The sequence below is a fragment of the Ruditapes philippinarum genome, unplaced genomic scaffold (genome assembly GCF_026571515.1).
Source record: "Ruditapes philippinarum isolate M1 unplaced genomic scaffold, ASM2657151v2 ctg804_1_1_1_1, whole genome shotgun sequence".
NCBI classification, from domain to species: Eukaryota; Metazoa; Mollusca; class Bivalvia; order Venerida; family Veneridae; genus Ruditapes; species Ruditapes philippinarum.
In genome coordinates, this window is record NW_026858929.1 from 74,696 (window position 1) to 101,377 (window position 26,682).

Consider the following 26,682-nt stretch of genomic DNA (forward strand, 5'->3'; position numbering starts at 1 on the left):
TAACCAACTAAAAAAACGGGGAAGAGTTAAACAACAAGTTTTTCCATTAAACATGGGCAAAAAAAGGAAAAATAAGCCGATTTTATGCTATAAAAGGTGAAATAGAACTATTCAAAGCTACTTAACCTACTGTTTTATCTTGTAAACAATACATCCCGTAAGCACTTGTACAGTTTTGATATTATTAATTAACATATTGTTGCTGCTAAAACGCACAGATATGTATAGCATTTATCTAAACTTGATTTAGCTTCCTGGAACAAAACAGTGCTGCTTTCATGTGAGGAAACATGGCCTTGACACAAGCAGGGCTCCAACCCAAGATTCCTTGGCTGTAAGGCAGACACCTTAACCACTACTACACAGCATAGGTTCAAGACTGAATTCTCATAACGCTTTACTGTTTGAAGTCAAAATTATAAAATATAGAATAGTTATGAGGTAAATTGTTTAGCACATTTCTTGTCTTTAATAATGTAAACTATTTCACAATGTCAATATTACTATTCACCTCATCAGGATTTTCACTGGTGATTCTAGCTGCTATAACATGACCTTTAGGTTGTGGTTGTAACTTAGGTTTATCAAAGTCAATGAGAGAACCACCTGCTGCACTCTCACAATACAGGCATCGGATATCCTTCATACAGTATAGGGGTAAACCCATAGCTATCTGAAAATACATATACAACAAATTCATTTTCCCTCTGAATATCAAATTTCAATAATATTACTTGTCTTTTTGTTCATGTAATCAAGTATCATGTACTTCTAAATAGCAACAATGTTAAATTGATCATTTAATCTTAAACTTTATTTCAACCAAACTATCAGAATTTCAATATAAAACATGTAAAATCTGACTACAATATAAGATACATGTATATTTTTTTTAAAACTCTTTTTTAAAACTACACACACTATATTTTTAAATCTCACATGCTATGTTTTGGTCAATTCCTCATGTACTATTAATTTACATGTCAATCAATCAACCAACACAATCAATCAATCAATCAACCAATAACTGTTTCATTTGATTTCCTATCTATTCCTTCAACCTTTACCTTAAAAAATCTCTTTACAAATAAATTTGAATGACACACAAAGCAACAAGAATTGTTGTAAAATGAGATCGTTACCTGTAACTGTAGAGCAGGTAGGTTGACATCTGCCACCATTTCTGTACACGGATGTTCCACCTGTAGTCTGGGGTTTAACTCGAGGAAGTAGAATGTTCCATCATCAGCATTATAGAGATATTCTACTGTTCCAGCACTGATATAACCCACCATCTTAGCTAGTTTTACTGCTGCCTGAAATAATGTGTCATGTGAAACATCAGCAAAGAGACTTTCTAATAGAAAACCTGCATTGTATGTTTTCTATCATTTAATAAGAGTTAATCAAAAATTATAAGCACATTGTGACTTAAGCCATTAGAATTATGTCAATTTTTTAAAAATAATAGTGTTCCTGAGAAAATTTTTAGTCAAACATTGTGCAAAACAGAGCAACCTGTCAATGATGTTGAAAATCAGACTCTTGGAGAAAATACAAAAATTGTTGTTGTTTTTGCAGAGTGTTTAATCCATTAAATTCAATATTTTTCAGCATGATATCTTCAATAAAGGTATTCCAAAAATATATTCCAAGCCAATAAACATTAGATTTGATTAATTGTCAATATAGGCATCTCATCTTGAAAATCTAAAGAAATCTTTAAAACTAACCAAGAACACTATATATATACCTCCTCCATTTTTCTAAATGTTTCAGATGAGGCTATAGACGTGGGAGCTTCTTCAATAATTTTCTGATGACGTCTCTGTATAGAACAATCACGTCCAAACAATGAGATAGCGTTACCATAGCAATCTGCTATCAGCTGTACCTCCAAGTGACGAGCTGCCTGCGCCATCTTCATTACAAACACCGGTGAACCAGGTACCTCTGTTTGAACCTGTAATATTTAGTGACAAAATTATAATTCTGTCTACATTCCTCCAATTTAAACAAGTTGCAGTTTGTTACCAAACAGTTACCTAACTTACCTTCAGCAAATGTTTTTATCGATATCGGTAATAAATATGATTGTTTGTTGACAACTATCAAGGTTTTACCATGAAAAGCTGTCATTCTGTTCATTTTCAAGCTCATTTCCAGACAAAATTAAGCACTTTTTGAGAAATTTACCCCCCTTTAACCCTTTTTTTAATTTTAACATTTTAAAAAACCCTTTTTAAGAACATTTTAATTTAAAGAAAATTTTTTTATCCTTAACAAGTTTTGTATTTCTTTTCTTTTAAAAATTTTAATTTTTTTTTATTAATTTTCATTGTTTGGAAACACAGGCGCTTAAAAATCATGGTTTCCCCGTTACAAAAGCACAATCTGAACTTAACCATGCTTATTTTTCATGCACTCAAAACTGGCACTTTTTCCTAAAATATTAAAAACATCGTTGCGACAAACATTTGGGTTTTAAAAAGGGAAAAATGACTTTATAAACAAATTAAAAGGTATAAAATTTGCCCGCATTTCAAATTTTATTTAAAATTTAAATGCTAAGGCAAAATACCTTTTCTTTTCCCAGTATATAAACAGACAGAAAACACTTTAATTTTAACAGACCTTATAAGTTAAAATACTCCTTCAAATAATTAAAGGGGCTCATACTGAGCTTTTTCCATAAAGGGACAGGAAATAATTTTTTGAGAGAAATGTTCCATTTGTTGCAGGTCTAGACCAATAAATTATGCAGGTCTAGACCAATAAATTAAGTGCAAAATTTCAGACCAACTGCTCACTCCATTTTTCCAAAATAATTATTCTAAATGCAGAAAATGACCCAAAAACAGAAGTGTTGCAACACTTTTCACTCAAATTGGGCTAAAATTAGAACAAAATAGGACTTTCAACTTGTTTCCGAGTATATTTCATAATTGTTGTTTGCACATCTTCATGCTGATATTTTTAAGTATTTCGAATATATATTTTTACGTTTTAGGATCTCTGTGGAGTTTCTTTAAATAATGAATACAAGAGGCAGATCAAAGATCAAAACAGGACCTATTTATTATCATACAAATGTAGAGGGTGATGGAGTGTTAAACAGCACTCTCACCTGTCTGAAAAGGTTAGGGAACTCTGTAGCATTTGTAGCTTTCCTTATACCTTTACCACCTCCGCCCTCCGAGGCCTTGATCATCACAGGATACCCTATCTCATTAGCTACTCTAATACCATCATCAACATCAAATACACAACCTAAATATAGGAAAAACCATCAATTAAACACTAACATTTATCAGTGAAATATATTTATTATCACTCACTGTACAATCTCATTTAAATCATATCCTAACAGTTGCTCCACTACCCTTCGCTAAGAGTAACAGAGCAAAAATGATGATCTTATTTAATGAAATTGCTTATTGTATATCCAGAGATCGAAAATTCCACTTGACCACTAGTAATTACGAGTAGAATTTAAGAGAACACAATGCAGGACAAGTAGAAAAATGTTGCCTGCACATTGGATTTATAAGCTACTCGTCATGTAGAATGAAAGACTCTGAAAATAATTCTCATACATGTGAACTCTCCGACTTTAAGCGGGAGACTCTCTCTTTCTGCAACCATATTTTCAAAGATTTTTCATAAAATAAGGGGTATTTTCACAAGTTGTATGAATTTTCAATGCCTGATATCTTGGTATTTCCTTTTATCAAAATGCATACCGGTAATAGTCACAGGTGACACTTTCTTCAAAAGCAAAAGTCAAACATATACTACCATGTAAGAGATATGTACGATTTCATTCTTCCATGTAACATAAAATGCATTTCAGTACTTAATATATCTTTTATTAAGTCTTAGTGAACTCAAAATGTCATAAAAAATGTGCTTTCACTGTAAGAATGATTCTTAAGACTATATGTGTATAAACAGTGCATCTTAACTGCCTTACCTTTCTTATAGATATCTTGTGGGACGGTAAATTGTTTGCCTCTAGCCTGCTCTCCCTCTGACCACTGAATCTCTAAACCTGAACCACTCCATGGCAATGTGGGTACCCCAGCTGTCTGGGCAAGTATTGATGATGCGATCTTATCACCCAAAGCCCACATAGCTCCCTCTGGTGGGCCTAAATTAAGGAAAAAATATTATTGCTTGATGTGTTGTTTGGTTTATACAGAATTTATTTCAGTTTGATTCTGTAGGAAGCTATAAGCTTATAGACACACTTTCGAATCCGTTCCTGGAACCAACCAGTTTTTAGCAATAAGTGTAAAGTTTCTTGTTAAAGGAAACAAAATATTGCCCCTGACAGGGTTTGAACTCATGTGGACAGCACTTATTAGTAGTATTAGTCATACAAGTATGACGTGTTAACCACTGGACCATGCTGCCACTTGGTGTGTAGCTGTGATCAAGGTAAGACAAGCTGCTTTACTGAACATTCACATTATCATTAAACAGTAGATAATGAAAAATAAGTTTTCCCATTAATATACAAATGGCAAAGGAAAAATTTTTATAATATTTTTCTATATCTATGTTGTTCAATTTTCTATCAGCCAATATATTAAATCTTTTATAAGACCTCTAATCTTACTGGTATTTAAGATCTAAATGTTGGAAAGATAAAAATTTGTATCAAAGCTACCTTTCAGACTGCATATTAATTATATGCCAATGATGTACATGTACAATGTTTAGCAACCTACCTATAAACACAATACCATTTTTGTGTAGAAGTTCTGGAAGTTTTGGGTTCTCAGAGGCATGTCCCCATCCAGCCCATACAGCCTGAAACAAATTACATGTATACAATTCTTAACACAGTATATTGTTACTAGAAAAAAATATGCACAACTTTTATGCCTAACTTTACAAAATGTAAGTCATAATTGCCATATGATAAGCAGGTTACGAATTTAAACATGCATGTACAAGATCAGCTCCTCCCATATTGAAGCTGTCCAATCACGGTTGGCTTTTCTGTTATATACTAGAAATGATTTTTTTTTCATCTATAAAGAGACATTATATTTGGAACATCAAGTGTTTTGTCCCTTAAATATTAGCTATATGAATTTTTTTAAATTTATTATTCAGTACAATACTGAAGTAAAATAATATTTCAATACTCTATATACACTCACTTTAACACACTAAAATTGTGACCTACCTGAACTTGTGTTCTTTTAGCAATGTCAAGAATAAGTTCAACATTAGCATAGTTGTTATTGTTAGTCCCACCAGGTACAGGTACATATTGATCTGCCATCCTGATGTACTCTTAAACAAAAATAATTATTTATGCATTTTAAACACAACATTTTTAACACTAAACAGTCTGTTTTTGTATTAAATACAGAACACTAGACTAAAGATAAAAGGAAAAGTTTTAACCCAAGGCAAAGTTAGTAAATGTGAGAGAAGAAAATGCCTCGCTATAACAAACATTTTTTTGCTTCTGATTTTGTTAAGCTCATAGCCATTCAATATTTTTTTATTCAAAAATTGAGTTGTCCTTACTAATATGTTTCATGTATTATATCAGTAAAGCTGTTATCATGATAAGATATTTAAGACAAAGCCTGTCATGTAAGGCTTTTCTGCTAGTAAGACAGCAGCCAAAGATAGGCTGCTATTCTAAAACATAGAGCAGAAAATTTCATGCACACTTTGACAAAACGTAACATCAAAACTTTTATTTCCTTATCACAAAATGGCAATCTATATTTTTCCCATAAATGAAATACCAAAAATCCACTCTCCTCTATTTACCCACACCACTACTGCCTTAATTTGGGCTTTGGTTCATTTCCGGAACTTGCATATCATGTATAATACATATCATTCTGGATATATAGAATTACGCAAATTATTCTCATACCTGCATTTGCTTTAAGATCTTCCGGTGTAACCATGACAACAAATCTGATGGCCCTCTCTGACCGGAACATCTCGTATGCCCATCTTCTCACTGATCTGATACATTTTACAGCCGCAATACCATTATTCGCTATCAAAACCTGTCAATAAAAATACACAAAATTAATAACTCACATTTTTTTAATGATATAAAATCAGGTACATAATCTAGATGAAGCATCATAAGCAAGCAAAGGTTACATCAACACAGCTTTAAGGGATTATCAACTTCTTCAATAAATTTAAATGAAGTAACAGAATGTAAATGGCTTTTTCTCTAAACAATTAGCACATTTTTTCTTCTTCTTTTCTTCCTTTTTAAATCTTTAATGAACAAAACAGAACATATCTTTATTAACTCAAGTTACATAAGAAACACAGTGGTATATCTTTGTAAATTAATACATAATATGTTTACATATCCCGGTAGATCTACAATATTATTTTAGGTTTTCATAAAGGGGAAAACTTGAGAGATGGAAAAAGCTTGATGCTTGTTTCAACTTCAATGACAACATTGGACCAAAATGTGCAGTATTGCTTGTGCCAGTTTCATTTAAAGTTAAACTATGAACAGATCTTTGTTAGATTTTAAATAAAACATAGAAATATATGAATAAAGTTTAACTTTTTAGCCTACTTATTCTGCAATCTTTGCTTCACTGGTTTGTACAGTGATGAATTAAAACCTGTCCATTTTTAAAGCTTGAGGGGACATCAGATTCAAAGTAATATAAATATTATACTAGCAGACAGCAGAAAATAAAGCTGGGAGATACCATAAGGTTATGTAGGTTGGTCAGGCTCAGTACTGCCAAGTTAGGGCATATTCAAGTTATTGTTACAACTAGCAATCAAATGGTTTATCTATAATCTACTGACTTTATGTTACGTCACGAACTGTGTAAGGGTACATTATCAATTTAAAGGGATATCAGGATAAAAATGAGCCGCGTCACAACAAAACCAACATACTGCGTTTGTGCAGTCTGATCAGGATCCATGCTGTTCGCTTACAAACCCTATAACAAGTAGAGAAACTGATAGCGAACAGCATGGATCCTGATCAGACTGCGCCGATGCGCAGGCTGGTCTGGATCCATGCTGGTCGCAAACCCATTATGTTGGTTTTGTCGTGACGCGGCTCAAATTAAAAGTTAAACAACCATCAATATCTGGCCTGGTCAGACTGCATGGATGTGCACATTGGCCTGGCTCTATACTGGTGGCAAAGGCTAATCATCTTTTGGTTCCAGAAGTTCAGACAATAAGTTTTTAATTGAATTTTCATCTACAGTCTTTCTTTAAAGTGCAGTTTTATTAATGATTTGATTTCTGGTAGTTACTTAAAAGTTTATGGGAAAATCTACTTCAAATTTAATAAGGAAAAAATCTGGAGACAATTTGATCCCTCAGAAGCATTCATCACAACAAAATTACAATGAAAAGACAAAAAAACATACCAATATTATCATAGCATGAATATAAATGATTAAGCTATGCATAAAAACAATCATGTTTCAATTCATATATAACATGTATAAAAACATTATAGTACAAGTAAGTCTATTACAATACCATTTCTATAAATAGAACAGTATCATAAACTAGATAATAACCTTTGTATTGTAAAGATCAATATTGTAATATATATAATATGCTTTATCGTGTGCCACTTTTTGTCACTGTAATAATATCTTTGCACTTAAAAGTAAATACAAAGAAAAATGTCATAAATTCTAGCATTTTCCCACACCATCGTCATAATAAAACCATCCTATCATTTAAATAAATAAGCAATATACATGTATACCTCAAATATATAATATTACAAAATTGTACCTTTTTAATGACAGTACTTTTACTACCACCATATGTCTGCACCAACTCCTCGGGCGTGGCCACACAGAATTCTTTCGGTATTGACTGTCTCTTCCCACGAATATCAAAACTACCCGACATTGAATGTCTGATGTAAAATAAAAAAAATAAAAATGTAAGACTTTAAATAATGTTTATGATAAAATGTACATATCAGTTAGTAATTTTATGTCCTGTTTGTCATGAACATAAGATTAGTTAAAACCTTGACCCCTATGTTCAGTTTTCATGCTCTGTAGATGATGATTTAAGTAGAACACTGACCTGACCATTGGAATTCCTTGTATAAATACAGATTACAGAATATGTTAGTTCCTCATGGTATTGTAAACTATTGTGAACAACATTGTCTATTGTATTGTAAACTATTGTGAACTATATCGTATTGTAAATTATTGTGAACTATGTCATACTATAAACTATTGTGAACTATATCGTATTGTCAACTATTGTGAACTGTATTTTATTATAAATTATTGTGAACTATATTGTTTTGTAATCTTATGTGAACTATATTGTATTGTAAATTATTATGATCTATATTGTATTATAATCTATTGTGAACTACATCATATTGTAAACTACTGTGAACTATATTGTATTTTACACTATTGTGAACTATATCATATTGTAATTTATTGTGAACTATATCGTATTGTAAAATATTGTGAACTGTACTATATTGTAAATTATTGTGAACTATATTGTTTTATAATTTATTGTGAACTATATCATATTGTAAACTATTGTGAACTATATTGTTTTGCAAACTATTGTGAACTATATCGTACTGTAACTATTGTGAACTTTATCCTACTGTAAACTACTGCAAATTGTTTAATTATTGTGAACTACAGTCGAACTTCGTTCGCTCGAACTCGGAGGGCCTGTGCAAATTTGTTCGAAAGATCGGTAGTTCGAGCCAACCGAGGTCGAACTATTATTACGTTGATCATATGCCTAAAGGTTTATATCATACATTGGTCGAATGATAAATACGTAAATATAATTGTTTGTTAGTACATTTGTTCGTCGAATATGTTACATTTAGAATTATTATCCCAGTGTTTTCAATTAAGTATTAACTGTATGTTGTGTTAATCTATATTCATGCATCTTGTAATTGGTTGAGTTCGATTGGGCAATCAGACCAAACTTGTTGAACAATGTTCAAAATATATTTATATGTTTATAATGGGATTTTTTTTAATTTTAAAAAATAAATTAATGAAATATTTAAGAAAAAGTTTTACAGCACCATTTATTTGTAGTCATTTACTTAAATAAACACACGTACAAGTATCATTCTATTAATACATAACACTATTACAATTCATGTTACATGAACTACGGTTGTAATTAAAGCCGTCCGGATAAACGTCATTCTTTATCGACTTTTGCATATTTCACTTATTTCACAAGTTCCTTCCTTCTTATTGTTACCATAAATGGCAAATAAACAATATTATTGTAACAAACAATTCGGTTACAACACCTCTTATTTTTTATCAATTAACCTTAATTGCCTTTGTCATAATCACAAGGTGTTAAAAAGATGTGTCGCCGACTGTCATTTATTTAGGACATGTCGACTTGTCTTTTTGTGTTCGACCAAAAAGGTGTGATTTTCACTATATATATCTGCCGAAGGGACCAGAGATCAGGTTCGAGAGTTCGAGCAAAGAGGTTCGAGCGATCTGAGGTAGAACAATATATATTATATAGGAATTTTGCCGGGACTTGGCGATGAGTTCGAGCAAGGGAGGTATTTGAGCGATCCGAGTTCGAGTGAACGAAGTTTAACTGTATATAGTATTGTAAACTAATGTGAACTATATCCTATTGTCAACTTATGTAAACTATAACTATCTTTTTATCTAGTATTGAAACTTAGAAATATATTGTAGCATCCATTGAAAAGTAAATATCATTAATAAAGGAATGATACAAAGAGTATTGTCATAGATTTTGTAGGTGTCCAAATTTTAATACTATACATTATGTATTTATATATAATTTCCAAATTAAGATCATACTTAAAACATTATTATACATGTACAGTAAAATTTAAGAACAAAAATAAAAGAAATTTCTTTTAATATCTGTCATTGAACAAAACTAGAACTGCCACTATCATGGCGTGAATACCCCCGCATACCACTTTGTCAGAATCAACAGTGGCCATTTAGAACTCAAGGACAACCTCCCTGCCAAATCTTAGGTTACTAAGCCAGTGCATTGCTAAGTTATGTATTCTACATGCTTCAAATGTGAAAATGTCAAAATCAATACACTCTGGACAGGCATTCTGAAGCAATTGAGGGGAAAAGCTTTATTTTGACAAGGTCCCTGTGACCTTGACCTTTGACCCAGTGACCTCAAAATCAATACGGATCATTTACTAATCATGACTAACCTCCATGCCAAATATGAAGACTGTGGGTCATAGGAACCTTAAGTTATTGGGCGGACAAGCTTTTTGAAGTCAAGGCACCTGTGACCTTGACCTTTGACCTCAAAATCAATAGGGGTCATCTACTAATCATGACTAACCTCCATGCCAAATATGAAGACTGTGGGTCAAAGGAATCTTAAGTTATTGGGCGGACAAGCTTTTTGAAGTCAAGGCCTCTGTGGCCTTGACCTTTGACCTGGTGACCTCAAAATCGATAGGGGTCATCTTCTAATCACGACTAACCTCCATGCCAAATATGAAGACTGTGGGTCATAGGAATCTTAAGTTATTGGGCGGACAAGCTTTTTGAAGTCAAGGCCCCTGTGACCTTGACCTTTGACCCCAAAATCAATAGGGGTCATCTACTCATCACGACTAACCTCCATGCCAAATATGAAGACTGTGGGTCATAGGAATCTTAAGTTATTGGGCGGAAAAGCTTTTTGATGTCAAGGCCCCTGTGACCTTGACCTTTAACCTGGTGACCTCAAAATAAGTAGGGGTCATCTACTTATCATGACTAACCACCATGCCAAATATAGAGACTGTGGGTCAAAGTAATCTTAAGTTGTTGGACGGACAAGGTTTAATTTAGTCAAGGCGCCTATGACATTGGCCTTTGATCCAGTGACCTTAAAATCAATAGGGTTCATCTACTAATCATGACTAACTTCCATGCCAAATATGAAGAATGAGGGTGAAAGGAATCTTAAGTTATTGGGCGGACAACTTTTTTGAAGTCAAATCCCTGTGACCTTGACCTTTGACCCAGTGACCTCAAAATCAATAGGGATCATTTACCAATCATGACTAACCTCCATGCCAAATATGAAGACTGTGGGTCAAAGGAATCTTAAGTTATTGGGCGGATAAGCTTTTTGAAGTCAAGGCCCCTGTGACCTTGACCTTTGACCTGGTGACCAATCAATAGGGGTCATCTACTTATCATGACTAACCTCCATGCCAAATATGAAGACTGTGGGTCAAAGGAATCTTAAGTTATTGGGCGGACAAGCTTTTTGAAGTCAAGGCCCCTGTGACCTTGACCTTTGACCTGGTGACCTCAAAATCAATGGGGGTCATCTACTAATCACGACTAACCTCCATGCCAAATATGAAGACTGTGGGTCAAAGGAATCTTTAGTTATTGGGCGGACAAGAAAAAACCGCCGGACGGCCAGACGGCCGGACGGACAATCTGATTCCAGTATACCCCCCTTACAACTTTGTTGTGCGGGGGTATAAAAAAGTGAAATTTATTTAAAATTGCATCATATTTAAATATTTATATCAATGGTTACCTGAGAAGTTAACAAAAAACAACTAGGATAGGTTTATTTCATTCATAGATCTGTATACAGTACAGTGAAAGATAATTCAAACTTTATCAAAAGGAAAACATTAAGTTTTTTTGCACATTCATGATTCAAATATGGTGAGTACAGAATCTTGTTAGGGCCACCTTAAATTTTGGTGACACATAATAGTTATCACATTTTCAGTGGGGGCAGACAGACCCACATTATTATAGTAGCAATTTAAACTGATGTCTTTGTTTTAATACTGTAATTATTATCTTGGTTTCTTTTTAAAACACATGTTTTTTTTTTTTAATTTTTGCATTTATTTCAGCAGACTACATTTATATCATCACGTGTACACCATAAACATTGCATATATAGAATTTAATCTAAATATTAAGAACAATTTAAGCAAAATGGTAACTAGAGTATATATAAAATAATTTGTTTGAAATTAATAGCATTTTTCAATGAAAATAAAATGGTAAAGAGCAAAAAAAATAAGAATTTAGCTAAAATACAAAAAAAATATAAATCAAAGAAAAAAATAAACTTACTCATTATCCATTTAGTAAAATTTAATCATTAAAACATTTATTGATCAAATTGATTCATTCCAATTCACTTTAAATTATTATTTTATATCATGAAAACATATTTAGTATTTTTTTATTTTAAAATTACAGTCATGACACGCAAGAGCAAGGTGATGTGTAAAATCTAAATGATTTCTTTTTTTTCTTGTTATCTAATGTTGTTAAGAAATTATCTAGAATAACTGTAGTAGTATGGTCAATTACTTCCTGGTTTAATTGGTTTAAATGCCACTTCAACCTGCAATACTTACATCGGAAATCAGCATTTTAATAAGGAAATGCATTTAAACCAAAAATATGTATACATGGACAGTAAACTGCTGAATTTGAGTATTTTCAATATAAAATTGTGTTTGTTAGGTAAAGATTTACAACATAAATTCAGCAAGGTTATAGCTGATAGTCAGTAGCTTATTTTTTCTATACATATAAATTTACCAGTGTATGCATTTTTCCCAACATCTTTCTTCAACAGTTTAATTATATACACAAAAATATATCAAGAGGCCTAGCAGATATTTCGCTAACACACACACTAGGAAAAAATATTGTTAACCTATCCAAAGTAAAAAAAAAGAACATAATTATCATGAAATCTTTGAAAAGTAGCCAATTCTATCTAAAGCAAATGCAGTATCAAAAATTAAAAAACATACATTTTCCCATCCATGTTCATGTGCTATCCACTCCATAAAATACACTGTGAGCAAGGTTTAAATGAAATTTTACACCGATTTATATTTTTCCTATGTATACACAATAACATATATGTGCTGGGCATCATCTATATAACTAAACAAGTCAAGCATTGATTTATAAATACGGTAGTTACAGCACTTTACAGTAGCCTAGAGTAAAAGCTGATGAGTGAAATGGATGCCTTAAAATAGAAAATTGTATTTGTGTCCTGGATAATTTACAGAAAACTTAGCCTTGGATCTTGATGTATAAACTGTACTGTAAACTCATATGATAAGAGGTAACGGTATGTATGTTAAATATTTCACTACGGAAATACTTTAATATAATTTGTTAATCAAGGGAGACAACTTAATGGTATGAAATGACATAAAGTCATGCATTTATCATCTTTTCTTCATGCATTGCAGTATAACAAGGGAGACAACTGATTGGTAAACAAGATAAAATTATATTATACATGCATTTGTTATCTACCCTGATTATTAAATATGTAAGCTGATTATAATAGAATCATGCAACGGCGATGACAGTTAAATCCAATCTGATCATACTAAATTGACCTACCCTTAATAGTGGAAAATGTGCTTCTTGCAAACTATGTATACTTTCTTGAACATGATTTCATTCCCATATAAATAACACCTGATGCTATGGTACTTTACATGAAATGGCACAAAAGTCTCATTGTCATTAGATGCCGCTTGCAAGCGGCGTCTAGTAGATATGCATTTGTCCATACAGCAATGGGGAAAATTTTAGACTTGATTTTGTGTATTTTTTTTCCACAAAATCACAGTTTTTAAAATTTTCTAATACAAATAGCTTTTTATGATGTACAACATGTCACAGCTGAGCTTTAAGGGATTAGAATAAACGTTTAACTGAAGTGATAGTGCCATGTTTGAATATCATATTCTTTTTATCATTATCTAATTTTATCTACATAATAAATATTGTGCCAATGTCAGCTAGTCTATTGTCGATCGTTCTAAAGAGAGGTGATAACTGAGGCAGTGTCACTTACTTCATTTGCTTCGCCTCTGTTGAAGTTTGGCTCCGCCTTAAATTGTCATATTAAATTTGATATTATGCTCCATATGCTAGCATTTAGTCTTCATTGATGGGGTAGAAGGACAACTTTGATCAATATCACTTGTCAAATCATTAAATTACAAGCCTACAAGCCTAAACCACTATCAGAGGCAGTTCTCACTGTACAACAAACCGGTTACGCTACGGCCTGTAAGGAGAGATCACTGCAGAACAGTTTGTCTTCAAAATCATTCGACATTATTGTCTTGAATTTCTTTTAAGTATACCAATCATTTCAATTTTATTTGTTATCCAATTTATTTTGATTCGACAAGACGTTTCAATCTTTGTCGCAACAGACAAACATTTAAGAATTTCAGACCTGGGATTATTTTGTGAATTTAGGATTAGGTTCTACTTTTTCACAAAAATATGCAACTTAATTATTAAACAACAAGCACATACCAATAACATGGAGAAAAAATTGATTTGTGCTTCGGATATTCAAGTGTAACAGAGAACAATTTTCAATGCTGATTGACTGTTCACATCATTTGGCGGCATCTGTGATGTGCAGCATCAACATTTAACTTGTATCATTCTGATGTTTTAAAATTTGATAATTACACCATATCTATCAAAATGTTGAACTCTGTTTAAGTTGATACTGGGAGACATGGACAGTTGAATGTTTTTATCACTATAGTCCATGAACAAGTTTAATCAAAATTAGACCGAGTCTGCAACATTTTCAATTTTACTGTGTTGGGTGTCTTCTAAGGTTTCCACTTTTTCAATATGTTGCCAAAAATAAGTATTAAATATACTATTTTTTATGCAAAGTAATAGTTATGTATCTTCTTAACAAGTTTGACTTTAATTGTCCGGTGTACAGGAAATAAAATGTAAAACTCAATAGCATTGACAACATCAATGGCAGACTTTGCAAAAATTATTTTCACACAAACAAAGCTAAAAAATGATATGCATCAGTAGAAATAAGTAAAATAAACATAAGAATTCCAATACTAAAAACAACCTTTTTTAATATCCAAGATGTATCTCTTAAACTCAAAAGAAAGAGATTGAAAAAAAAATGAAGAAAATATTTCTGTTCAATAAAAAATGCATTTCAAGCTATCATTTTCGCTGATATAGCCTCTCTTTGTTATCTGTCAAGGTCATCTTTAGTGCTCTGATTTAAATGTCATTTCTCTACTGTATATACTTAAGCATCAGTCAATTGTTACCAGCAACCCTAACACCCTGTGGCAGTGCCAGGAACAGTGGGCGAAACAAAAGAGTCCAATTTACCTAAGTCTGTTTGTCTTGCACTGAGCAGGGTGGACATAGAGCTTTAATTTTTGCACCAAATCAATAGAATTATGTCAAACACATTGTTTGTTGAAATTTAATGGGTATTCTACCATTTGACTATGACAATTAACAAGATTCTGATGATGAAAAAAGTCAAATTCCCCTCTTATCATTGGAGTTTGGGCAGGGGGTGGGGGGGAGCTTGGGATACATTTGACTGTTGCATTTATATCTATAGTCTATAATATAAGTTTATTTCAAAGTGATATTATTATTATCATAATTTAAATCATGAAGCCAATTTGATTCCCTTATCCATTTAATATTCTTCAGCTGAAATCATGTAACAAAAATTTCAACAATGTTTTTATAAACTGTGATACTAGCATTAAACCTACAAAACAACCTAAACCCCATGAAAGTTGATTGGTGTAATTGAGCAATTAACCTGAGTGTACCTTTAGACGTGCATCCAAACAAAATTTTGCCATCGACTTTTTCATCAAATATTTAAAACTTTGAAAACCTTAAATTGGTGAATGTATTAAGAAAGTATTCACAATAAAATATAGTGTGACCCAACAAAAAACACAAAAAAACAACATTTTGTTTATTTCAAATTAAATTACACATAATGACAATACACTATAGCCATGCCTTATCAAGCTTGTAAAAAAAGCAGCAAACAGTAAATGAAAAAGCTATTTTACTTGAAACAAACACAATCTGCTTAGCATCATAATATAATCATACACAACTCTGACCTACAAATAAACAAGGGCCATAACTCACCTGTGTCCAGATATATTCCTTTGAGGAAAGCAAATGAAAAATGTTTTCAGACAAAATTTAATACTTTTTAAGAGCAAGTAAAATCCATTATAGCTAAATCTGCATTTTATAAAAATTTTGAGTCTTCATTATTTGTATAATTTTTCTTGAACTCTTAATTTGTAACTTCATTAATTCTTTATGTCAAATTTTAGGATTTGACCCATGTACATGTACATATATAACTGAAACAATAAAACTAATATCATAATATATAAACATGTATTTTGCAACCACATCAAACTGCCAATTTTTTTTTTACATTTAAAAATTTCTCACACCAAAAAATAAATAAATAAATAAAAAAAATATAATATATTAACAGATGTATATGTTTTCAGATAAAGTCAAAATAAGTATATTGCAGACATGTATGGATTATTGGGCAACATGCAAATTTCGCACAAGAAGCAGTAATTGGTACATGAAATACATATACAAAATTTAAGCTCCAGCCTCTAAAAGGCTGATAAAGGTTTGTAACATTGATTCATTAGCTCACAAATATTTAATGTACCATAAGCATTCATCTGTAAAGCTGTCCAATATGTCATATTATAAATATAAAGTTTGGATCTAGTTGAAGAAATAGGGAGAAAAAAATCCCAAACAGTAACATAATCTGTTTAACAAGAAGTATTATATTATATTGAGGAAAGGAAAGAAAAAAATATGTGCATGTATTTTGGTGAAGCTTAAATACATAAAAGAATGAAAAGTGCAAACTAATATTATAATTCATAATGTATTTCAAGATTTGAAATAACTTGGCTGGAAAAAGCATCAATTTTTTTTTCATCCATTTAATTTCTATTGACAACAAATAACTTTATTTTTACTTTTAGAAGCATTCAAGCTTGCAATAATCTCTTCATTAAATTTTACAAGACACAAAATTTAATGTTCTTCTTTAATCAATTATGTGCCTTCATAAATATAAATTTTACATTATCTCCCTTTACAAAAGTATTTTATTATCTCCCTTTACATAAGGCATTTTAAAGTTCATACAAAATTTATTGACATACAAGTCATGTACTAAGTTTCAAACCATCTTACTATCAGATGTTTCAGAATTCAACCATCAAAGCTAATAAGTGGTGCTTTTTTTAAAAAATGAAATTGCTACTACTTTTAAACTAACAGAGTGACTTAAAAGTTTCATTTACCTTAACATTGTTCTTGGGCTCATAGATAACTCTGCTCCTGGTTGTAGCTGGACATTTCTGGTGGGTGATGTTACATTTATTGAGATGGGTGTGGTCTTACTCGGTACAGGGATAGCAGCACTGGCTGCAGGGGTCTTCCCCAGGGAGCTGGAACTCCCCTTCTTGTATTCACCTTCCTCTGAGATAGAATCATCATCACCAAGTACAAACTTTACGTCTTTCTTACCCGACATTTCGTCAAGAAAATCTGTAAAATAATGAATAAATAAAAATACCAAAATATGATTTGATGCATGACAAACGGCTGTCACAAACATTTACTTAAATATAAAGTACATGACTTATATTTATCATTTCACAAACATGTTTCAAACTTTCATAATTTGAGTAAAAAAGGTTTTAACCCATGACCTGTTAGCTGGAACCAACAGTGATTAACCTTTGCCACCACTGTAAGAGCCAGGCCAGCTTGCAGATTTTGTGCAGTCTGACCAGGCTCTACAATGTTAACTACCTACATTAAAGTTTCATCATGATGACCACAAAATTGATAATGGACAGTCCCTATTATGACAGCTGGTCAATCCATTTAAAAAATTCAGCAGGTAAAGGGTTAAAACGAGAAATCCTCCAAATTGAAAGTTACAAAATTCCTCTTTGAAATAGTTATATGTGATGAAATGCATTTTTATATTTAGTTAAATTAAAGTAGAAAGTTTTAAGCATTGTTTTAAAATTCCTCTTTGAAATAAGACACCCTCATGCCAAAAGCTAAGATGTCAGATATTTGAAGTAACCCTTGTCACTCAATCTACATTATATGTCAAAACAACTCAATCCGAAGTCTAACTCTAAGTTAACACCTTAATCCAAAGAACCTTTAAACAAGAAAGAAACATAGAAAGTTTTCCAACAAAAAATAATTAAATCTAGTTATTTTATGACCATACCTTCATATGTTAATTCCTACTGTATGTATATTTTGAAGTTTTTACAAATTGAGACTTTGGGTATGCTACAAAATATCACAACAATATCATGACCTGACATTGACCTTACAATACCACTATCAGTTATATAACAACCCTAGATTTAGTGTAAGATTTTTCCTATCAGTTTATGAGTTTAATAAAGTAGGTTAAATCATGGTAACTTATTTTTAAAGTTTTTTTAAGACTCAAAAATTAATTTTGATTATATAACATGCTTTTACAATGACCACTGTGCAAATTAATTGAGAGAATCTGATGATTTTTAAAGTTAATCTTGTCAGTTACACTAACTACATGTACCAAAAAAGCATAAAAATCTTTTCTTTTTTTGCAAACTTGATCAGTACTTTTAAGGTGTTTTATTTTTCTGTTAAGATCTAGCAAAGGACTACCCCTTAACTAGTAAGGCTTTAATACCAAAACACTGACTAAATGCTCTTAGAATGATGTCTTTGGTATGAAAATAACTTGAATGGTCTACTTTTTGGTGGTCAGACAATCAATGTCATGGTCACAATTAAGTGCTTAAAATACAAACACTTTTGCTATACAGCCTTGATTTACTGACTAGTGGCTTTCGTATTTGATGGATAGATACCTTTTATGTTGTTTTCTTTAACTTTGGCTTTAGTTAGAGGTCATATGGGCAAGGTCATTAGTGCTTAAAATAGATTGCTAAATAGATCAGTGTTTTTTTTCTTTATATTACTACTACCCTAAAACGGTACTATTCCCAATAGAAATAGACATTAAAATTCCCAATTTCCAATTTTTAAATTCCCAAAATGGCTGTTCAAAATGCCCACAACGCCAAGTGATTTTTCTAAAATCATTTAAATCCAACATATTCATATAAATCACCACTCAATAGTTCTATCTGGACAGTAGAAGCTGTTAGCTATCTTTATTCATGATGACTAATCTTATTTGTAGCTGAAAAAATGCATTAAAAAAATTCCCAATTTAAGTCAAAATAACGCATTTTTTCCCAATCAGTCTGGTACCGGCACTATTCCCAAAGTAGAGGAAAAAAACGCTGTAGATGCTTACACAGCCTTTATCTATTGACAAATGTTTTCCATATTTGGTACAGACTTATTATTCGTTACAGTTGTCAAGGTCAGTGATACTGAAAATATATTGTTACATTTCATCAGAGACATAATACAGAGGGATAAGAAGCTTTTAAATAGCTTTTTCCTGTCTAGACCCACAATGCGCGAGATTCATTGGCCCTTTAAGTTGGTTGATTTCCGCCATCTTGTTTTACAGAACAGAAGTGTTTACATTTTTTTCATTACCAATAATAATTTACATCGCCCTAATCTTTAAGCTTTTAAATATTTTTTTTATTCTTTTTTTCTTAATTTGTTCACAGCAACACGTAAAATCAAATGCAATACTTTTTCTTGATTTTTAAAAGAGATATTTTTTTTTTAAATTTTAAATCTGCTAATTATTCATCAACATCTGTAAAAATGAGAATTGAATCACAGCAAGTAAACTATAGTTTCAATACACTGGACCAAGTAGTCTTCCTACAGTCATGTGATTCAAATAAACATCACTCTTTTTTCTTTAAGGGAATATAGTTAATTATATGTCATCAGAAAGATGATAATACATACATTTCATAGGTTATAAGATAATTGATGCAAGTTTATTCTGGTGTACTAAAGTGGCGATGAGTGATTGGTAAATGAAATTGGTCACTATATAGCACTAGATTCTTTATGGTATGGCTGGTGAATTATAAAAAAAAAATTCCCAAAGATATTTTGACAATGAAAATGATTAAAAAAAAACAATTGTATGTCAGCAGTGATTTTTCATCTTTTATAACATAGCCCTATAAAAGGCCCTCTTCCCAAACGGAATTTTCTTTAAAATCATGCAGTTTTCCCAAAAATCTGAACTTCACCAGCCTTTGTACTCCCCAAATTAGCAATTCTAGTGAAATTTTTTCCCAAAATCAAGAGGCTAAGGCCTCTTTCCAATTAAGTGAGAAAAACCAATGGACATGTATTTCACTCATTAATAAATTTGTAAAATCATCTGCATTCCTATAATGGCAACTAAGCTATCATATTGATGCATAGTCAATGTGTTACCCCTGGACCACAGGGAAGTTATAAAAAACATCCTTACTTTATTTTTCTGAAAGTGTAAAAAACAAATGTTCACCACCATTTAGGTGGCATTTAATTCTAGATCACAATAATCTGAAGCTTTACGGAAATAGCTGAGCAATTTTCCTTGATCAAAATGATATTCAGCCACGTAATTTGTAATTGTGTATTTATTGACAATTCTATAAGCCAAAGATTCTTTTGAATTTTTGAATGTGTTACAATTTGTTGGATGCTTGTAACACAATAAAAATATCTCTTCCTTTCACATTGCTAGTTTTAAGCTGTTTTGAAAACTACTTTTTGTTGTTAGGATTGTCGGGAAGCGCTGTTCCAGATATTGAATGTCTGCATTGTATTTCCTGATCTGTGATCAGATAAAACAAAAATGCAAGTACTGTAATACTATGATGGTGAGTCAAAATCTTCAAATTATTAGCTTTAGATAACAAACTTCCAGCAGTTAAAACTTGCTACAAAATTCAAGATATATAAACAAACAGTATGTCAGTATATGGGATTATAACTTATTTTAATTAACTGTGTAAAAACAAAAATAATTGACTGTATAAAAACAAATTAAGAAAAATCAGTGTTGCATCTAGGCCACGCGATTTGCGCATATATTTTGCCGATCGCGCATTTTAAAGAAGTCATCTTCTTCTTCTTCTCATTCAGCGCTACAATCTCAGGCCGCCCACATCGATGAAGGTTGCAGTCTTCTGCAGTTCCTCCATTGCGCCGTGTAGTTTCGTTTGTATCCCGGTCTCCACTGGCCACACCGCTCTTCTCTGTTGTTCCAGGAGAGGACATTGTTGTAGGAGATGTTCAGCTGTTTGGTTGTCACGTCCACAGGAGCACTTGGGAGAGGCAGCTAGTTTTATTTTGTACATATGTGCGTTCAGCCTGTTATGACCTGTGCGGAGCCTAAAGATAGTTACTTGCTCCTTCCTGTCCAGGTAGTGGTAGTCATCCTTGTTTGACTGGCACCTCATTGCTGCTTTGATTGTTGTTGTCTTCTCCTTGTAGCTGATGTGGTTCATGGGCTGATCACCTTCCGATCCTAGCTTTCTGTCCCTTCTACCATTGGTATGTTGGATGTAGATGCCAGCTCCCCAATCTTTTATAGCTGCTGTAGCTGAGCCATCTGTATAGATATGAGTCCATGACTCTTGGGGGTACTCATCAGCTATCATTGCGAGTGTGAGTGCTTTTTTGGTGACATCATCTTTGGTACTTGAATGGAGTAGTGGCACAGTCATATTAATATGGGTGTTGGACAGTTCTTGAATCCATAGGGTTGGCAGGTCCGATTTATCAAGTGGTATAATAGATGGACCAAGTTTTTCAGCATAAGTTCTAGTCAGTTTCTTGGCCTCGTGTACAAAGCTATCTCTGCGCAGACGATTCTTTGTCAGCCCTTGTAACTTTTGTGTCATTCGGTGTTCTGGCAGGAACTCATATTTGCTGGCTTGTACAAGTGTTTTGGCATCTCTTCTATGACTGAGTGGTGGCATTGTGGTAAGGTTCTTCATAGCCTTGATTGGAGTGGATTCTATTGCTCCTGTTTTTACACGTAATAATTGGTTTTGGACCTTGTCGAGCACATTCTAGTCTGTCTTTGACATAGTTATCCAAGCTGAGGATCCATATTCTAGATGGGGCCTAATTATGCCTTGGTATACTGTCTTTAGTATTTCCTCATTTGCTCCCCAGTTGGTGCCTGCCAGTTTCCGGAGTATAGCTAGCTTTTTCCGGGCCTTGGTTTCAGCATGTACTACATGCTATCAATCTATTTCGCTCATCGGCCATACTGGTTAAGTAAAGCGTTTTACAGATTGATTCCAATTTTTTGAACGGAAAAATATATTCGAACACACTGACGGTGCATGGGCAATTATTTCGTTGAAAAAATATTCCGTTAGAAACATCTGGACTCATTTAAACGCTTGCATTTGAATTAGCTGAACACACTGACAGTGCATGGGCAATTATTTCGCTGAAAAAATATTCCGTTAAAAACTTCTGGACTCATTTAAACCCTTGCAATTGAATTAGCCAATCAGATTTCGCGCACCGTATGGCGGCCATTTGTATATTGGCTGTAAAATGAGAGGATTTAATCATGACTTTTCGGATGTGACCAGGGCCAAAACACCTTTTTTGGGGAAGGGGCCTTAGCCTTTTACTTGGGGAAAATAAGCGCGATTTTCGCATATTTGGGGGAAAATTGGGCTGTTTCATAATCGTCAAGAAAGGGATATATAACATTAATATGGAAAAATAATTAAACAACATAGACTCTCTTATAACTAAAAAAAAACAATTTTATTCATTGATTCTTGCTTTATAATAACATTTCCCTATTCTTTCTTGATTTAAACTCATCCACCAGAGCGTTCTCTGATCTCTCGGACTCCGTTTTATCAACAATGACAACATCATCAACAGCACAGACACTTGGGGTTTGGAGCTCAAAACGCCTTTAAAATCCAAATAAAATGCATATTTGTCTATCCCAGCACATGTACTGATCATATATATAAAAAAAACTTAATATAAGCCGTTTTGAAAAAAAAATCATATTTCAACATCTATTTTGAGCTCCAAACCCCTAGTGTCTGTGATCAACAGTGGTTGAAGAAGTACACTTCTCTATCTCAATGACTTTAGATCTATTGGTATCTGAAGGTGTATCTGATACTTTACTTGATTCACTTACGTTTTTCTTTTGAAAAAAAGCCGTGATATTTTTGGAATTTTTGGAATCGGACAATTGAATTTTTTTGTGTAATGTGTCCAGTTATGCGACATTTTGAACTTTGCCGTAAAGCGCCGGTATACAAAAACATATATGTTGTAAAAATTTAGTTACAGTAATGAAAACGATTTAAGTACTCGAAATTATTAGTTAAACTTCGTACAATAACTTACCTATGTAGCGGTAAAATAACCGTAAATATCTTTTTACATCTAAAGATAGATTTTCGGTTTTTTACTAGAGCTAAGGTCATCTATTTTTAGCTTTTGAAAAAGTACAGCGTCATGTTTCGCGAGACAATGAAATGTTAACAACTATTATGCATACCCCTCTAGGGTATAATACAGTATATTGCGTCATGCCTAGCGAGTCAATGAAATTCTATACGATCAATGTTCACACCCCTCTAAGCGGATATTAATAGGTCACGGTTTATTTTTACATATGGGGATTTCATGTTTTCAACGCTGTTCGGAAGAAAAATCGAAGAAATCTTGAATATTTTCCTTTTTTCTGTAAATTCAGTTCTTAATTCTGCAGGGGATTTTCAAGCGATTGGGGAATTTTTAGGACCAAATTGGGGAAAAAAAGAGGCTAGTTTGGTTGGGGAAGTAGCCGATATTCGGCGTCTTTAAAGAAGGGTTTTTTGGCCCTGGTGACAGTTTAATTATTTTGTTAAAAGGTATTTATTTTTTAGTTTTGTTCATAAATAGGTCAAAATTAATGTAAATACACGCTGTTTTAATTGTTTAAATGCATTAGATCTAAATCTATGTCTAATGTCAATTTTTTTGTTACACGATTTTGCAAAGATCTGTTAAGACCTAACGTAACATGGAAAATGAAAAATGTAAAATATCAGATTAATGAATGATAAATATGAAATAGGTTACGTATAGGTCTTATAATTAGGACTAACCTGTAGGTCGATTCTGGGCTCTGATGATAATGTTTCACCCGGTGAATTTTAAGCGTAACAGAACAACATTTAAATATAGGAAGGCAAGTTCAACAATGTCATGAACAAAGGTATGTATGTTTGATATTGACGTGAGAAAATAAGTGCCTATAAGAAGATAAAATAATGATAAACTAATAAATAATTTGTCACGAAAACCCATTACATTACGTACATTTTGTATTAACTTTCATAAAATAAACTATGAAAAATTAAAAGATATGTTGCAATTAGTAAAAAATTACCTGTCCAATTTAAGAACTTGCGGTTAACTAGAGATGCACACTCCTGTTACTTGTATTTCGCTTTAAAACACGCATGACATTTCGGCGTCGTACGACGGTGGCGTGATAAACATAAAATCTGGACTGGACTCACTTAATTAGTATAACAGTCAATACTAATTTTGTTCTATTCTTTGTAAGCTTCTGAGTGACAGAGATTTGTTTACGTACTAAATCTTTATGCCAGTCTAAAGCGGACCGTCTAAAGCACCTGCTAGACTGCTCCGAATTTATGATATGATATGCTATCGGTAATGTAGGAACTTTTAAACGCAGTCTACAGTGTTACCAAGCACGCTAAAAAAGAAAAAAAACAGGAAGTTGTAACTTTCTTTTATTAATTAGATGGGTATATGCAAAGATGCTGCATGTGACAACAGAAATAGGAAAACCAGGGAAACAAGGTTCGTCTTTATGGACATAATTTTATGTGCCGTGATCTTGGTGATGGCTAACATACACTGTATGAATACAGAGTTTAAAATCAGTTTTCTTGATGATGCTGGACATGCATGTTCAGATGTTTGTATTTCATTTTGAATAGGCTATTCATTTTTTTGTAATCTTGAGACTTCTTCAAAAGCAGGGTCTTTCATCTATGGGATCACCATCAACTCAGACATCTTTCTTTCCAAAATCTACACTAGTTCAGAACGTACTTATATTTCATCAAGTCTGACTCATTTTTTTATTGATAGATCTATAAATTTAAATTAGTGTCAAATTTCTGATTGGAATGATGAAACCTTTACCTTATTATAATGGATTTGTCCCAATGTAATGCATATTTCACTGTTAGGAAACACGTTATATGTTATTTGCAAACTAATCAAATTGGCCCCAAGTCATATCGGCCCCAAGTCAAATCGGCCCCAAAATTAGTCAAATCGGCCTCAAAGTTAGTCAAATTGGCCACACAACAATTTTTAAAAAGTCAAATCGGCCCCAAAACTAGTCAAATCGGCCCCAAAACTAGTCTAATCGGCCTCAAAACTAGTCGAATCGGCCCTAAAGTTATTTTTGTGAAACATCCTATTTTGGTTAAAATAAGGTTATAATTAACTGAACATTTCAAGGTTATTAACTGAAAATTGCGCTTTAACTTAAATGCACCATTTAAAAAATTCATTACAAAATTGAAACATTTTTGATGCTATGATTGTTGATTGATTTCTATATTTCTACGTGTCTTTAATCAATTCAGTCATTGTCTCAAATGATCATGCATTGAATTCGGCCTTTTTAACATACAATTTTGTGTGAAGTGAATTTAATCAGGTATATGTAAAAAAAGGTTGATTTTTTAGCAACAATCAAAAGTGTATTTTACTATTTACTGTTAGTTACTCGATCAGTGATCTTTTGTGCATTGATTATTTTCCTTTAATTTTGGAGATTATTTACGTTGATGGACTTGATTGTAAAAAATTGTTATTTGTTCTTTTTAATAACTTTATTAAATTAATAAATTGTGAAAAGTGTTGGTTATTGAAAATGACTGATAATTGTATAGACTGTGGAAGTGTTGTGCGGAAACGGCAGGAGGCAGTCACTTGTGATGCTTGTGAAGTTGTGACAGATGGCAACATAAAAAGTGTAATACCTATGAGTTACTTTAATTGACAAACTTATCAGGAGTACAAATATTGCCGTTTTATGTGAAAATATATCATCATGACTAACAACTATAAATACTTAAAAATAATGGTGAATTAATTGCCATAGCAAAATAAGTAAAAAATAAAATTTTATTTTATTTCTAAATTCAACTTTTTAAAAGAGTAGTTTTTAATTTAAATTATAGTTTATTGATAAAAAATAAATAGAGATGCAATGCTACTGGATTAACGAATGCGTGATGCAATTAACGGTAATGTTTAAATTAGCTGTTTATTAGTTACACGTGTGAAAAACCTCAATAGCCTCATACAGTTACATTTATCATGTTTCATATGTTTATAGTACATTGAAGATACATGTCAAACGTTATACTCAGACAATAAATTTGATCATTATATGTTTTGTTCTTTTTTTCTTTGTAATCCATGATTTCTCATTTGGTATTCCCATCCACACAATTGTTGTTTTTTTATCATCAGAATTTTATCAATATGCATGCAGAATTTAGAAAAAAAGAAAATGAAAAATGAATAAAGAAAATTAAAAAAATGGGGCCGATCTGACTTGAGACCGATTTCACTTGAGGCCGATTTGACTATTTTGGGGCCGATTTGACTTGGGGCCGATCTGACTTGGGGCCGATTTGACTGTAAAAGTTAAAACTGTTATTTGGGTTTGTAGTGATATATGTGGATATATTTCCTGCCA

The 26,682-nt window shown here is 32.3% G+C and overlaps 2 protein-coding genes across 15 annotated transcripts in view; one reads left to right on the forward strand and one right to left on the reverse strand.

Annotated features, from left to right (window-relative positions):
* Nucleotides 1–26,682, reverse strand: part of LOC132754700 (acetyl-CoA carboxylase-like) — a 78,119-nt gene that overhangs the window by 47,718 nt on the left and 3,719 nt on the right. For 3 of the 8 annotated variants that reach the window (XM_060745365.1, XM_060745373.1, XM_060745371.1), the window contains exons 2-12: nucleotides 17,231–17,477; nucleotides 16,023–16,040; nucleotides 7,789–7,915; nucleotides 5,909–6,047; nucleotides 5,198–5,307; nucleotides 4,734–4,815; nucleotides 3,974–4,150; nucleotides 3,128–3,270; nucleotides 1,754–1,963; nucleotides 1,143–1,316; nucleotides 512–673 (exon numbers count right to left, since the gene is read on the reverse strand). In XM_060745365.1, the coding sequence (XP_060601348.1) occupies nucleotides 512–673; nucleotides 1,143–1,316; nucleotides 1,754–1,963; nucleotides 3,128–3,270; nucleotides 3,974–4,150; nucleotides 4,734–4,815; nucleotides 5,198–5,307; nucleotides 5,909–6,047; nucleotides 7,789–7,915; nucleotides 16,023–16,040; nucleotides 17,231–17,477 (1,589 nt within the window). Of the gene's footprint in view, nucleotides 1–511; nucleotides 674–1,142; nucleotides 1,317–1,753; nucleotides 1,964–3,127; nucleotides 3,271–3,973; nucleotides 4,151–4,733; nucleotides 4,816–5,197; nucleotides 5,308–5,908; nucleotides 6,048–7,788; nucleotides 7,916–12,140; nucleotides 12,704–12,835; nucleotides 12,997–16,022; nucleotides 16,041–17,230; nucleotides 17,478–18,180; nucleotides 18,286–24,315; nucleotides 24,473–26,682 lie in introns of those variants that run through there. The other 5 variants (XM_060745367.1, XM_060745368.1, XM_060745366.1 and 2 more) reach the window with 5 other exon arrangements.
* LOC132754703 (spermatogenesis-associated serine-rich protein 1-like) overlaps nucleotides 13,023–26,682 on the forward strand; it is a 46,082-nt gene continuing 32,422 nt past the window's right edge. For 6 of the 7 annotated variants that reach the window (XM_060745375.1, XM_060745379.1, XM_060745378.1 and 3 more), the window contains exon 1: nucleotides 24,598–24,758. In XM_060745375.1, the coding sequence (XP_060601358.1) occupies nucleotides 24,716–24,758 (43 nt within the window). In that variant the 5' untranslated portion in view covers nucleotides 24,598–24,715. Of the gene's footprint in view, nucleotides 13,165–24,597; nucleotides 24,759–26,682 lie in introns of those variants that run through there. The other variant, XM_060745376.1, reaches the window with a different exon arrangement.